The sequence below is a fragment of the Rattus norvegicus genome, chromosome 14, assembly GCF_021556685.1.
Source record: "Rattus norvegicus strain SHRSP/BbbUtx chromosome 14, alternate assembly SHRSP_T2T, whole genome shotgun sequence".
Lineage (NCBI taxonomy): Eukaryota > Metazoa > Chordata > Mammalia > Rodentia > Muridae > Rattus > Rattus norvegicus.
This window is the reverse complement of record NC_141547.1, coordinates 21,963,417-21,979,329: the sequence shown is the minus strand read 5'-3', so window position 1 is coordinate 21,979,329 and position 15,913 is coordinate 21,963,417. Positions and strand designations below refer to the sequence as shown.

General features: G+C 39.2%; 1 protein-coding gene across 2 annotated transcripts in view; it reads right to left on the bottom strand.

The window, feature by feature from the left end:
- The window catches only part of Tmprss11a (transmembrane serine protease 11A), a 67,027-nt gene extending 52,991 nt beyond the window's left edge, over positions 1 to 14,036 (bottom strand). The window contains 1 exon segment of one of the 2 annotated variants that reach the window (NM_001432900.1): positions 13,905 to 14,036. In NM_001432900.1, the coding sequence (NP_001419829.1) occupies positions 13,905 to 13,918 (14 nt within the window). In that variant the 5' untranslated portion in view covers positions 13,919 to 14,036. 2 annotated transcript variants of the gene reach the window in all.
- Positions 14,037 to 15,913: the final 1,877 nt, after the last annotated feature.

Sequence of the window (15,913 nt, the reverse complement as noted above, 5' to 3'; positions counted from 1 at the left end):
GACCTAGTGAGGTAAAATACAAATACTCTTTTATTTTTATATTTTTACAACAACACAGCTTTGAGTAACACAAGGTACAGAGTCCTAAGTTTAAGCGATTGCTACTTAACCCTACATGAGTAAACACTTCATTTAAGACCAACTTTTCTTTATTCATTACTTTTTAAATTAATTTATTCTCTCATACACTGCATCCTGGCCACAGTTTCCCGTCCCTCCTCTTCTCCCAGTCCCTTCTCCCCAACCCCATACATCTCCTCACTCCCCATTCATTTCTCAGTTTCCCTTCAGAAAAGGGACGTCAAACAAACATGGCATATCAAGTTGCAATCTTGTTGGGTGCCTCCTGTCATATTAAGGCTGGATGAGACCAGCTGTTATGGATATAATCATGTAATACAGAAAGACAAAAGAAAAAAATCCATCCACCCAATTACATTCCCATTCTGCACAGAGTCAGTTAGTTATCTGCTTAAGATCACTCAGATTAGAAAACAAACAAAAAAACACTTAGTACAGCAGTTTGGAGTCCAGCCTGTTTATAAATCGAAGCACCGTTGTGTCAGACATTGTTTCTTTCACCAGCTTTGCTGGCAAAGAAAACACCGGTGTACGCATCTTCTGTCTCTGAGGAACTAATTATGACAACACTTGCACCACAAAACAATACCCCGTGCTGTATGTGGCACAGCTGGCTGCTGCTGCTTCTTCTTCTTCTTCTTCTTCTTCTTCTTCTTCTTCTTCTTCTTCTTCTTCTTCTTCTTCTTCTTCTTCTTCTTCTTCCTCTTCCTCTTCCTCTTCCTCTTCCTCTTCCTCTTCTTCTTCTTCTTCTTCTTCTTCTTCTTCTTCTTCTTCTTCTTCTTCTTCCTTTCTCTCTCTCTCTCTCTCTCTCTCTATATATATATATATATATATGTATATATTGTGGTGTGTTTAAAGTTGTTTGTTTGTATTCTTATTTTTGAAATTATATTTTAATTACATTTATTCCTTCTCTATCTGCCCTCCAATCCCTCCTATATACCACTCCCCACTTTTCTTTAGTGATCTCGAGCAGATGACTGAGTCTGTGCAGAATGGGAAAGTAATGGGGTGGACTGGATTTTTTGTTTTGTTTTGTTTTGTTGGTTTGGTTGGGTTTTTTTGTTGTTGTTGTTTTGTTTTGTTTTGTTTTTGCCTTTCTACATTACATGATTATATTTCTGGCCTAATTATTATTGCAAACATATATGTGCTTGCACATATATAGATATATTCCTGAACATAGAAGTTCAGTCTGTATAGTGTTATATATATGTTTTCAGGGCTGAACACCTAGTGCTCCTAGTCACGTGATGGAGATCCAGATTCTGGTTGGGGCTGCTTTCATAATCTGTGGCTTGTGACTCACTTGTAAGTTCACTAGACTACTAGAACTCAATTTCTTGAGGCCGAACTGAGATCAAAATAAAACTAGGCTTTTCTTAATGTGTCATCTGATTAGACCTACAAAGATAACAACTCCTTTTTTAAAATAAATTTTCTGTGGACTTTATTATATCTGTGACCACCACCCCCTTACACCATCTAGAAAGGATTTGATTCATTCAGTAAGTAAAGAAGCATTATCTAGAAGAGAGGGTGATGTTGGAGGTCATCTTGGGATTTGACCTCAGTACAACTAAAAACACGATGACTTAGTGATAAGGAGCGCATGCATATAGAGAGAAAGCATGAGAGCACTAAACTTTAAGACTTAGTAGGAGAGTGCCACTCCACGAGAAGACAGCTCTAAGATGGGCTTGGAGTAAAGCGAATAGCAGGGAATGTTTTATTCCAGCAATGTTTTTGAACACACAGAGTGAGCGCTTAGAAATTAAGAGCTAACGCTAATCCCAGTCCTGCCATAATTGGCACTTGGCATTCTTTTGGGGAACAAGCTGGTACAGATGATCCTTATTCTGAAGCACACTGCCTATAATCCCCACGAAAGCCAGTTTACCACATCCATTACCGTCAGCAGTCAGTTTGGAGAGGGGTGGGTTTGTGGCTTGTTTGCTTTTTTAAGATGCTGTCAAGAAAAATGGTATTCACTCGACAGTGTGACTTTGTCTCTAAATCTCGCAGGTTGAAAAACACACAGCAGGTTAGAGGATGCAGCTCCTTAGTATCTTCATATGTGTGTCAGACATGACTTAAGTAGAAAAACATGCTGAGCCTTCTGCCATGGAGATCTTTTCCCTAAGAAGCCCTTCCCCGACAGGCAGCCTACAGCCTGTCTAGTTGCCCCACTTTCAACTTTTTCATTTTGTCTATAGGCTCTAGAGTTTTCATTCTTTCGGGTTATTTTTCTGCTCTCCCTAAAATGGTGTATGTTATTGGTGTAAGAATGTGTTACATAGTTACTTTCGCTATGATGAGACACCATAACTAAAAGCAAGTTGGGGAAGAAAGGGTTTATTTGACTTACACTTTCACAGCATAGTCCATCACTGAAGGGGGTCAGGGCAAGAACTCAAACAGGGCAGAGTCTGGAGGCCAGAGCTGATGCAGAGGCCATGGAGGGTTACTGCTTACTGGCTTGCTCCTTGTGGCTTGCTCAGCCTGCTTCCTTATAGAATGTCCTTATAGATTACCAACCCTGGCGTGACGTGACACCACCCAAGTGGGCTGGGTCTTTCCCCTCAAGCAGCCTGATCTTGTGAAGTCGTTTTCTCAACTGAAGCTCCCTCCTCTCAGATTACTCTGGTTTGTGTCAAGTTGACATGAAACTATTCAGAACAATTGACTCTTTGTCAAGTTGACACAAAGACATCACTGTTACGCCACAATCTTTCCTTTCTTGTACATTCCCGAGATCACAAATTAATAGAGGCCTCACAACATAAGACATTTTACAAACTTTAAAAGCCCCGCGACCTTACAAATTCAAACACTTTAAAAGTTGTATCTAAAAAGAAAATGTTCAGTCCCCACTGCTGCTCCCCTTTTAACATTTTGAAGCTCTTTGTAATGCAAAAGTTGTAGGTGTGGAGAGGCTGAGATTTGGAGTGCATTGCAGTAATGACTGTCTCTAAATCACCACCCTTCTATGATTTTGGAGGGTAGAGCAATTGGGAAGAGGCTTTCATGGAATTTGAGACAGTTTATAGAAAGAAAGGTACTGTTTATACATAGATGCTTGTTTGGGGTGTCATGAAATAAAGTTCTGACACTATACTGGTTGACTAATACTGATAATTTAGGCATTCGTTTAGAACACCATGCAAAAACCAATTATTTACTGAAACTGTATGATACTCCATTAAATGCTGAGTAGTTAAAAACGTCAGTCTCTTTTAAACTCCAAAACTGTAGGACTCCAAAGTCCCTCTTTTAAAAAGTCTCTCAACCTTATGATCCTAAGGTGTGTGTGTGTGTGTGTGTGTGTGTGTGTGTGTGTGTGTGTGTGTATTATATATATATTTCACTTCAAGAGAGAAGCACTAGAGCAGAGTCACAATTTGAACAATATAAAACCAAACTTAAATAGTGTGAATATCTCAGTGTTCAATGTTTGGGATTCACTCACAATCTTTTGGTCTCCCCAGACAGCCGGGGTCCTTTCTCCAGCCCCACCTTCTGCAGCACAGCCGGGGTCCTTTCTCCAGCCCTACCTTCTGCAGCACACACAGGTTGCCTTAAAAGCTTGGAAAGGTTCCACCCCATTACTGCTGCTGTTCTTCGTGGTCATCCCATGGCAATGGCATCCACAAAACACCAGGGTCTTTTGCTGCAATGAGGCTTCACTTTCACCAATAGCTTTTCCTAGACTTTCTTCACGATGCCAAGCCTCAACTTCTGTATGACCCCTTCAGTCCTGGATCTTTAATTGCTACCAAGGCAGCACTTCACCAATGACTTCTTAGCTTCTTGCCAAGCATCAGCTGCTCCCCGTGACCCCTTCATGCCTTCAAACCCAATCCCATCTGGGTGACTCTGACACTACCGAGTTTAGCTTCAAACCTGAGGTGCAGCCTAAGCCATCTCTGGAACACAGATTCTATATGCTGACTCTTGAGAAATACTTCCCAGATTTTACCTCAGTATTGCTGCTCCCTTCCTAATGAGCTGATTTTTCAGCCCCACCTGACTAACATCTATTGTACCAGTAAAGCACAGGTTTTACTTTAGTGGTTCTGGTCAAGCCCATAGACATACAGCCACCAAACCCAGACAATACTGCTGATGCCAAGAAGTGCATGCTGACTGGAGCCTGGTATACCTGTCTCCTGAGAGGCTCTGCCACAGCCTGACAAATACAGAGGTGAGTGCTAGCAGCCAACCATTGAACTGAAAATGGGATCCCCATTGGAGGAGTTAGAGAAAGGATGGAAGGATCTAAAGGGACATGCAACCACAGAAGAACAGTACCAACCAACCAGAGCTTCCAGGGACTAATCCACCATCGACTGACCCATGGCTCCAGCTGCATATGTAGCAGAGGATGGCCTTGTTGAGCACCAAAGGGAGGAGAAGCCCTTGGTTCTGACAAGGCTGGACCCCTCAGTGTAGGGGAATGTCAGGGAGGTGGGAAGGGGTGGGTGGATAGTGGAGAACACCTTCATAGAAGAAGGGGGAGGGGGCATGGGATAGAGGGCTTAAGGATGGAAAACTGAGTAAGGGAATAATACTTGAAATGTAAATAAATAAAAAAATTTCAATAAAAAAAGCCAAAAAAAGAAAAAAACAATAAAACAACCCAAACCAAAACAGTGTTCCTGGTCAATTGTTAATCACAGACAACTCTTCAGCTCTAGATGACCAGAAGCACAGATTCTTCACACAAAGGGCCAATAAAGTCTTTGCTTCCTTCTGAAACTTCACAAGCCAAGTCTCCATTGTCTGCACTGCCCTCAGCAGTCATATTTACCAAGCTCCTACAGTATAGCCCACTGAGCTCCCAACACTCATGGATTTTCTAGTCAAAAGTTCCAAATTCCTACAACAATCCTCCAGAAAATAGCATGGTCATGTCTGTTACAGCAATACCCTACTACCCTAGTACTCATTTCGGTGCTAGTTAAGGTTACTAGTACTAATTTCGGTGCTAGTTAATGTTACTATTGCTGTGATGAAACACCATGACCAGAAGCAACCTGGGGAGGAAAGGGTTTATTTGGATTATACTTCTATACCATAGTCCATCATGAAAGGAAGTCAGGACAGGCAGAAACCTGGGGGCAGGAGTTGAAGCAGAGACTGTGAAGGAGTGCTGTTTACTGGTTTGCTAATCAATCACTGATAAATAAAATGTCCCATAATCTTGCCAAGAGCCTGATCTTAGGGAGACCTTTGCTCAATTGAGGCTCCTTCCTCTCTGATGACTCTAGCTTGTCTTACTTGACATCAAACAAGCCAGTACAAAGTATATCCATGTGTTTGCCATAGGACTGCCCATTTACACATTGGTAATGTTTCTATTAATATTCATACAACCATTGTTTGAGCTTCAGTAAACACTATCTGATGTCTACTGATTGTTGCCCAACTTCCCATGCTATAAGTCTACTTACTAATTTAAGTGAATAAGGGTGACAAATTTATTTTGGTGGTTGACAGTGTTGACTGTGTACACAGTGGAGCTAGTTCTGACACCCACATGGTGGTTCAGCCTGTCATGCTAATGCTAGGGAATTCTTTGCCTGGAAACCTTCAATGAAAAAAAAAATCTACAGAAACTAAATCTTTTCCTTGGAGCATTTACTACAAGAAGTCCTCAGCCACTGCTACATGAAAAGGGCAAGGAACATTTTGTGATGACTTTGACATATTACTGTCAACTCGTCAATCCTTACATCCTTTTAAGAATCACCACTTAATATAGAAATTATAAAAACATGAGCTATTATTTGGAAAGGGTACTTTATTGGGTTAACTGGTTCCTTTGTGAAGTCTATAGTCATTCTTGTAACTAGAATTATTTGTAGTAATTACCCTAAGAAACAATTTACCCAGTTTTTATACCTTAAGTATGCAGTTAGGACATGACTTTTTAGAAACATATTCTTGACTCTAATTGATGATGCAGAGTTATGTCTATGTATGAACTGTGCTGTGATATTTCAGTGTATGTATGCAATAAATAGTGAACAAATCAAGGTTGCTGTATATCTATAACTGGGCAGGTTTTATTTTTTGTGTTAGAAATATTCAGAATCTTTCCTACTAGCTATTTATAAAATAGTCATTTAATTTTACCCTTCATTATTTTACTAGCTATAGAATATTAGAAACTATTCCTTCTTCTCAGTTGTGTAATGGTACCCACTAGGTGTTTTCCAAAGGGTCTGCCTTTGACGTCAATGATTCAGAATATTTCTTCTTGGAGAACAAATTATCCTTTAAGAGATTGGTTTTAACTTTTCAAGAAAAGCTTCCCGTTACACAAATGGATGATTTGTGGAATTTAAGTTAAATGGAAGCAGAGGCTTTCCTGAACTGAAGGAGAGAATGTTTTATTGGTCAAAAACTCTATTAGTCGGGGTTGGGGATTTAGCTCATTGGTAGAGCGCTTGCCTAGCAAGCACAAGGCCCTGGGTTCGGTTTCCAGCTCCGAAAAAAGAAAAAGGAAAAAAAAACTCTATCAGTCTTTGTTGTGCTTATGTCTTGAATTTGAGTTTGTTTTTTTTCCACATTCATCTTTTCTATTGATCTTAAATCAATATTGATCAATTGATCTATTGATCTTTGTGCTTTCCCAAAGTGACGATTCCCCTCTGCCTCAACTTCACAGAGCCTTTTGTGAACATAGAGATTTGGAGAGGTGGGAGACTAAGAGGAGGCATAGAAAGGAAACATAATGACTATACTTTTCTATCCTACCAAATACCTTGTGATTTTAATTCTTTTGTGTGTGCACAAAAGTCAGAGGAGAAAGTTAGGTATCCTTTACTACTACCTGTCTTATGAATTTTAGTTTAAGTCTTTCATTCAACCTTAAGCTAGATAGGCAGTAAGTCCTAGGCATCCTCCTGTCAAGCTCAGTACCTCCTCATGCTCAGTAACAGGGGGACATGGCTACACCTAGCTTATTCCATGAGTTCTTGTGAAGCAAGTGTTCTTACATATCCACAGCCCATAATTTAATATGTGGACACACATCTTCTCTAAAAAAGCAAGATCGTGAATGCAGTGAATAAGTCATGCACAGCACTGAGGCCTTTTTAAAACATTTTCCCAAGGCATAAGAAGAAGGGAGGTTTTTCAGGTTAAATATATTTGGTAATGAATATAAAAACAATTTAAGTAATGTTGAATGGAATCTTCCTTTCTGAGCTTTTGGTTATTTCAAATGAAAAGTGAAACAAGAAGCACCCTCCCCCCCACACACACACCAAGTTTTCTATATGTCCTCGCCACTAGCAGATTCACAGTGTGTCACAAACCATTTAAGTCTTAGACACTGGTGCCTAAAGAGTTCATTGAATGAAAAATTCCTATATCTATTTTTCACTAGCATCTCTTCCTGTTTCTTAGATTCTCTTGTTTGGAAAGAACAATGAAGTGCAGGCTATGTTGAATTCAGGAAACTAAGAAGGACCTCGGGTTTGCAGAAGAAACCTCTGCTTCTCATGTATTTGCCCTGAACCTGCGAGTGCAAACTGGAAACCAAAACCAGGTTTAAGAGGGTTTAACCATGAGGAACTTGACACTGTCAGATGAGAGTGTGAGTGGAAGGCTACAGAGAACATTTTGTCATGGCTGCCATTGATGCTCTCCATGTTCGTGGAGGGGGACGTCCCCGACATTATATCGTGGCTCACTCACTCCTCATCCCATCTGGCTTTGGAGATGGGACTTACTCTGAATTATCTGAAGCACATCCTTTGATGCCTCCTGACCTTAATGAGTGAAATTAGTTTCCAGTTCTGTCTTTTAGATCTCTGTCCTTCTCAGCAAAATGGTATTTTCTAGCTCTGCCCTAAAATAACTTAAATTTAATGCAGAGAAAGCAGCAAAACATGATGTCTGGTTGTCCTAGCTTTAGCTTCAAAGTCCTTATTAAACATTGTTGAGCTCAGTGTTTGAATCAGTGATAAAACAGAACTACAGGCAACTTTAATTGATGCAGAATGATTGAACAGGCATCTAACTGATAACGTTATACATCAGATTTAAAATTCATCTGAGTATACATCCCAGCTTTGGTCCTCTGCAGTGGGAGGCAAGGCATTTGGCCTGTCTATATCAAAAGTCCAATGTCTCGAGGCTGGGTAGATGGCTTAGTGGTTAAGAACACTGACTCTTCTTCCAGAGGTCCGAGTTCATTTCCCAGCAACCACATGGTGACTCACAACCATTTGTAATGGGATCCGATATACACAAAATAAATAAATCTTAAAAAAAAGTTCCACATTTTTAAGTGGAAATATTATACTTATTTATAAACTAAATGCATTAATACATCTAAAGAGACTAGCACACAGTAAGTGTCTTAGTTACGGTTTTATTGCTGTGAAGAGACAGCATGAGCAAGGCAATTCTTATAAAGGGAAATATTTACTTGGGGCTGGCTTACAGCTTCAGAGCTTCAGGCCATTATCATCATTGTAGGACACATGGCAGTATAGGGACAGACATTGTGCTGGAGAAGGAGCTGAGAGTTTTATAGCTTGATTCTCAGGCAGCAGAAGCAGATTGCCACACTAGACCTAACTTGAGCATATGAGACCCCAAAGCCCACCTCCACAGTGACACACTTCCTGCAGCAAGGCCACGCTGATCACAACAAGGTCACACCTCCTAAACACATCATTCCATGTGAGTCTGTCTACCTTTCAAACATGAGTCTATGGGGCCGTTCCCATTCAAACAGCCACAGTCAGCACCATACAGATGCGACTGCTGTGAGTCAATTTGTTGTTACTGTAATTACACAATAGAAATCAGCCATTCTGAGAAAAAGAATATTTCATTATGAGGTTATTGTAAGAAATTTTGATACCAGAAACACTTAGGAATTTTAATTATTTTGGAGTTGCCCCAAAGAAGGGGCATACACAATTAAACATCAGAAAGTACCCAGAATATTTTAGTGCAAGTTAATCAATGATAAAAATACATTCTACTGTAGTACAAGTGATACAACGAAATCGAGATATTATTTAATATGTGTACTATTAATAGGTCAATAAAGAATTAAATATACAGGCTTAAACAAAGCTTGTTATACTACATTCTAAGTTCCCCAGAAGACAGGTAACATTTAATATTCCTCTATGTTAATGCATGTTTATGTGCAGTTAAGTTATTACTGACACAGTTTTTATTTTCATCCATTAAAGCGTGAAGAGGATGTGTTAGATTGAAGATTAAGATTCAGGCTGGAATAATTATTTATGTACTAAGAATGAGCTCTTTCTATTCATATACCTGTGTCAAAGAATCGTGCACAATATATTCTAAAAACTACTTCTAAGATGTTAACCAGCTGTAACAATGTATTCTATTCTTATTTTGTTGTTTTTACATTTATCTGTCAACATTCATTCTACTTCTATGTCTACTTATCCACTTGACTGTTTTTTTCAACCTTTCTTGACTTAATAAAGTATTTTAAACATCATGGCGAGTTTGGGGAAGTAAGGATGAATACATCATGAACTCTAAATTCATGCAACGCACATTACAACCCTTTCCTCGACTGTTGACACAGAGTCTCACTGTGCTGTCCAGGCTGACCTTGAATAGACACATTCCCCCTGCCTCTGTCTCCTACGTGCTGACATTACAGGCCTACACCCCTACACCCAGCTCTGGGCTGCAACCTTTGAGACCTGTGAGATTCAAAATAATTCAGTACTGCAAACTTTGTTATGTAAATGTTTAAAAGAGTAAAACTATAACAAAAATTCATTTTGTTAACAAATAAGAAAGTTAAACACTTGAAAATATTTTAAAATTCTCCATCTGTGTGGAACAATCCTCTGTAAGCATTTTATATAGAGATAATAACTTTTCGGGTAAGAAGTGCTTGGTGCGGTGTGGTGTGTGTTCTGAAGTTTTCACATCCTGGTCTACTTCAGTTCCCTGCCCTCTGTTAAGTGGAGATAATAAACCTTACTCCTGGGTTTGAAAGCATTAGGTGAGCAAATGAAGGACTGACTCCAGCATATACTGAGTCCTACTCTGAACAGAGTGCTTTCAGATAAATAAGAGGTTCTCACCCTGTGGGCTGTGACCCCTTTAAAGGTCAAACACCCTTCTCACTGGAGTCATATATCAGATGGCCTGCATATCAGACACTTGCATTATGACTTGTAATAGTAAAATTACAGTTACAAAGTAACAAAGAAAATAATTACGGTTCAGGGTCAACACAAATGAGGAGGAGCTGTACTAAAGGGTGGCAGCATCAGGAAGGTTGCGAACCACCAATGTTCATGATTTCATGTGTTTTCTGCCATGGCTTGATGAAACCAGTCTGAGTGCTACCATTTCACTAGTGAAGTCCGCTAAAGGAAGGAAAGGGCTTGTCTGTGTAGCGTCCAGTTGCTTGTTTGCAGCCAGACCACCTTGATACCAAATGTGGAAGCCCAGGATAGAATAATATTCAAGATTTGCTTATTGGTTGTTATCGTTAGTGGGTCCATTTCTGGCCACTGGCCAAATACTTTAGACATATTAATGGCTGTATCAGGTTTACAACATGAAATTGAATAACTGTGATCTGGGGCAATGTTTTCTTCTCATGAAAACAGAGGTTTTCTTCCATCAGGATTATAACGAATAAATAATCCAATAAATACTGTGATTCAAACTGATGTGTATTTAAAAATAGGCAATAATAGTCCTTATTATAGATGCAAATAAATTACCACTTAATGTGGGATTGTATACTGATCTGATAATAAATTTCTACAAATTTCTACAGTATTGAATATAAGTTGTGTGTGTGTGTGTGTGTGTGTGTGTGTGTGTGTGTGTGTCTGTATGTCTGGGTATCCTCATCTTCCTATTTTATTAGAAATATAATTCCATATATTCTAGATAATCAGGAAATGAAGGCATGATTTTCAGGTCACTTTTTAAATCTCAATGACATAAATACTCATTACAATCCACGGACTATATCTATCTATCGATATGTGGAGATGATGAGACCGTGAATACTTCATTGAAATTGAGAATTAGAGGACACAAGATACTATGGTTTTAAAAACTGATTAAATAGAGGAAGTGAAGAAGACCCTTTTAGTTAATCTTGGGCTTTGCCTTCACATCGAGGCCCTACCTTTTCTTCCTATTAGCTTGTACTGTTGGGCTGGTTACTTTTCCCACCTATAGAAGCAAGTGGCTAAGTCACACACTAGTGAGGATTAGGTGAGTTGACTGACATATAAGGCATGTCATGAACACACGGCTTTTCTGGAAAAATAGAAAATATGATATTTAATTGATAATTTACCAGTTAATGATTTTTAACTCTGAAGGTGGTTTTTAGGATGTGTCGGGGATTAGACTTAATGAATTAGCATGTCAACTGAAACAATTATCCAAAAATAATAAAAAATAAACCACAAAGATTTGTAATGCACTTATCCAGAACTACCTTTTCCTCTAAAGCTAATAGGCCAGAGATGAATTTATATTTTGCTTTTTTATTAAGCTAGAGGAAGAGAGGGTTGTACAGGCTTCTGGGAACTTGATCCCAAGTTCAGATGAAGAACACACTTGGCATTACATCTTATCTTTTGCAAAGAAGAGAAATGAAATTTTAAAAGTGAACGAAATCCCTTAATCAATAAAGATTTTTGAAGTGCTGGGGATATGGTTATTGCGGGGCGGGGGGGATCTAAACAGAGAGTTCTGCAATTTGCAACGTGTTCCACTAAAGCCAGCCCAGGGACCGAGCTGAAATAAGGGGCCCCTTGGTGGGGATATCCGAGTTTATACAGGACAAATCATGGGAATCAAGTGTTACATTTCCTACTCTTCCCTCTGCTTCTTGTTTATGAAGAAGTAAAAACTGAAACAGTGCGCAGAGCTGTGGAATGCCCTTTAGAATGACTATAGATTCAGCATAGGCTATCACAACAACTAGTAGGCATCTTCTTGTCCTTAATCCTTATGTCTGCCTCTTTGCGGGATTTCTTGCAAAACCTTCCATTTCGGGGTTAGTATTCCTGAATTCGACTCAAAGCAACTGCTGCTACCTAGTGTTTCTTACCACGTCTGTTCTTTGTTAATAATGTGTCAGTAATGTCTAAAATAGGGACAACTGCTCATTAATACTACTCCTATAATTTACATCCCTTAAACTGTAAATTTCTCAGGTGCGTAATTGTTCACTAGTAGAGAAAGCTTTTGCCACCTATACTTATAAGACTTGATAATTTTAATAGAAAAATGGGAAATGCAACATCTTGCTTTGTAATCTTACTGTCTATAAGCACTGGGTATGGATTTTCTAGATAAATGGAGTTTTAAAAGCAAGCTAAACATTAGCACAAAGCATTCATATTGTTTGTCTTCTCATTTGTTCAGCAAGTATCTGTGAGGTGTTGGCTATGTGTGAAGCCCTGCTGAGCCTTCCAAGGAGTATTGGAGACCATGGTTACTATTCAACTTCTTTCTAAAGCACGGATTGAAATATTACTATTAAATATACGTGTTCTGGGGGGGGGGCAAGTTTTCCAGGGAAGCTCACTGACTTAGCAGACTATCTGACATCAAAAGCTCACATGTAAAGTTCCCAGGATGGTGCCTTCTGTCTAGGGAGATGGAGGTTATAAGGTGAATATGCTAATTAGACAATAAAAGTGTAGGCTATATAGTTTAGGACTACACCAAGAAGTTCTGACATCTGATGCCCTGTGAGCCTAGAGAAGTCTCCTAACTTCTGTGTCTTCAGATTTGTTTACTAGGATAGACCTTAATGATACCCACTCTCCTGAACTCACCAGGCTTGTAGAGGCTCTTAATGAAATAATGTATGTAAAAATACTTCACGAAGATCATAAATATCAACAGAAATGAAATATTATCACCATATATAAGACCAACTTTTTTCCATCTTTGAATGTAGCAAATCATATCTAAAATTATATATTTTTATTTTTCTTTACTATTTAAAAGAAGTTTTAAAGAGTTAGCCTGCACCAATGGGAAGAGAAGCCCTTAGTCCTGCCAAGGATGGACCCTGCCCCCAATGCAGGGGAATGTCTGGGGAGGTGGGAAGCGGAGGTGGTTGGGAGGGGGAACATCCTCATAGAAGAAGGGGATGGGGATGGGATAGGGGGCTTATGGCCGGGAAACCGGGAAAGGGGAATAACATTTGAAATGTAAATAAAATATATCCAAGAAAAAAGAAAAAAGAAAATGGCAATGCTAATAGCAAGGCTGTTCTACTCATATTCATGCATGACTTATTAACTATATTAATAAGCCTATTATCACCAGTCTTGATCTCCTGTTAGCTCAGTTTCTCCTCAGGAAGTGTACAGTGAATCAGGTGTCTCTGAAATTCATTACTTCCTAATTTTCCTCACTCCAGAAAAACCAACACAACAAAGAGGAAAAGTTGAAGGAACAGCCTGTTGGGTTGGAACAACGAGGACTGCTTTAAAACGAATGATCATTTCCCTCTCAGATCCGAATCAAGTAGGGCAAAGTGGAATTGGCTTTTCCACTCCAGTCTCAATTACCCACTATAGAACTTGGAAACATGAGATAATGCTGATGCTGACTTGTACACAAAACACGGGTTTTTGAACAGAGATTACTTACTCCAGCTCACTGTGAAAATTCCAGAAATCCTTTAAGCTTAAAAGCAATTTGAATTCCTTAAAGATTCCTCACCAGCCATCCTCTGGCGTGGGAAGTCTATCCCTAGGACAGACACAGCAAAGGAGCAGGACCCAAAGAAACAAAATTGAACTTACCGAATCAGATACATCACGAATGGGAGGAAGGGATCCTGCAGGTATCACCCACTGAACTTGACTTTCCAATCAACTCTATGACATCCCTACTTGTCTTAGAGATCCACTCCTGGAAGAAATACGGAAACAAATGACAAGTAGTTGAAATGAAACAAGTTTGACAAGTCTGAACACAGAAGTTGCAGCCCATGAGCCTGGAGAAAGCAGCCAGAGAAAACAAACTCCCAACATTAAAGAAATAGTTTAGGCTTCCTTCCTTCCTTCCTTCCTTCTTTCTTTCTTTCTTTCTTTCTTTCTTTCTTTCTTTCTTTCTTTCTTTCTTCCTTCCTTCCTTCCTTCCTTCCTTCCTTCTTTCCTTCCTTCCCTTTTTTTCCTGCCATCTGTCTTTCTGTCTTTCTCTCTTTCTTTTGTATTGACTACTTCTGTTAAAGAAGAAAGCAGTCCCAGGAATTTAGGTGAGAAATGTATTAGGAATGTACAAGGATTAAGAATGTAAAGCAGATTGTCGATAGGCATGTGGACAGCTTAGAGACAATAAAAGTGCTCAGTGAGAAATGATCCCACAGCTCTGGTTGAAAAACACTTATTTTCAAGTTTCATGATATAGTGAACAGTGTACAGTGCTAATTTAGCATCAATATACATTATTGTACTAGTTAATGCACTAATGATTGATTTTAAGTGCCTGCTGTCAGAATACAGGCAAATAAATGCATTTCAAATGAGATTTTAAAGAATGACCTAATGTAATAAGCAGTAACATGTATATTTGGCATTTATCAGACTCGGAAAAACCTCAAAAGAATAAACAAATTCTTTCGTTTAGGCAAACAACACATGCTGTGTGCTCTTCGGTCACATTGATACTTTAGAAACAAGACTGGGGGCCTTCATCTCTTTCCCTTGTACTCTTTTGATGAAAGGTAACTCTCGACAAATTCGAGTTTCTGTGACTCATCATCCCCCGCCTTCTAGAGCAGATAGACAGAGTTTACAGCGGGCTCCATGTTTTCCTGCACTCACTCTATCCCCACCGCGTAGTCATGTTCTCCCTCTTGGGTGGCAGTTGCACACTCTTCCTTTCTATTTCTCCGTCAATCACTCCTTCATTCTTTCTACGCCCGCTCCTTAGTAACTCCTATGTCACTGGCGGTGACCACCTTAGCAAATGACTACAAATGTGACAGGTTAGCAGTAAAGCCAGGAGTGATGATATATGTGTGTTAATGTCACAACGACTTTCCTACTTAAAATACAGACTAAAAGATTAATAACAGAAATGTTTTCAATATTAAAAATAGTTACGTATTCTTTCACCATTATCAAGAACGAGCATCCCAAATCAAGGTTTCAGTGAGGCTGTGCTCTCTCTAGGGGAGTCTAGGCAAGACTCATTACTTGCTTTTTTTTTTATATTGAGGTGCTAATTGTTGAATTAGTGTCTACATACATGCAAGACTATTGCTCTACCAGTGAGCTACATACCAATCCTGCTTTACTCTAAAATAATTTAAGACCAGGTCTTGTTAAAGTATCCAGGCTGCTCTTGAAATTTCACTGTAGCCAAAACAGGCTTTAGACTCCCAGGCGGCTGGAACTGCAGATTTGTACCACCAGGCCTGGCCTTTGTGTCCATCTTCTAGCACTGACGGTACCAGGCATCCCTTGGCTTGTGTTTGGTGTCTCCAGCCTCTGCCTGCATTCGCTACTGTCTCTTCCACCTCTCTTTTTCTTTCTCTTTTTTAGTTTTAAATGTTATTGAAAATATGAATACGTAAAGCATGAAACTTATTATATAAGCCTCAAGCATATATTCTCTGAAATATGTAGATTCACATCCATGGTATCTCCCAATTACAACTATGTGTTTCTTGAGCTTTTTCTTCCTCTCAAATTGGCACTCAGGATGTAGTCAGTAATACATTCCCATTCCTTTCTAACTCCAGCACTCAGAAACTATCATGCCTCTATAGCACTGTATAATTATTAATTTAAATTAATTAGTACTA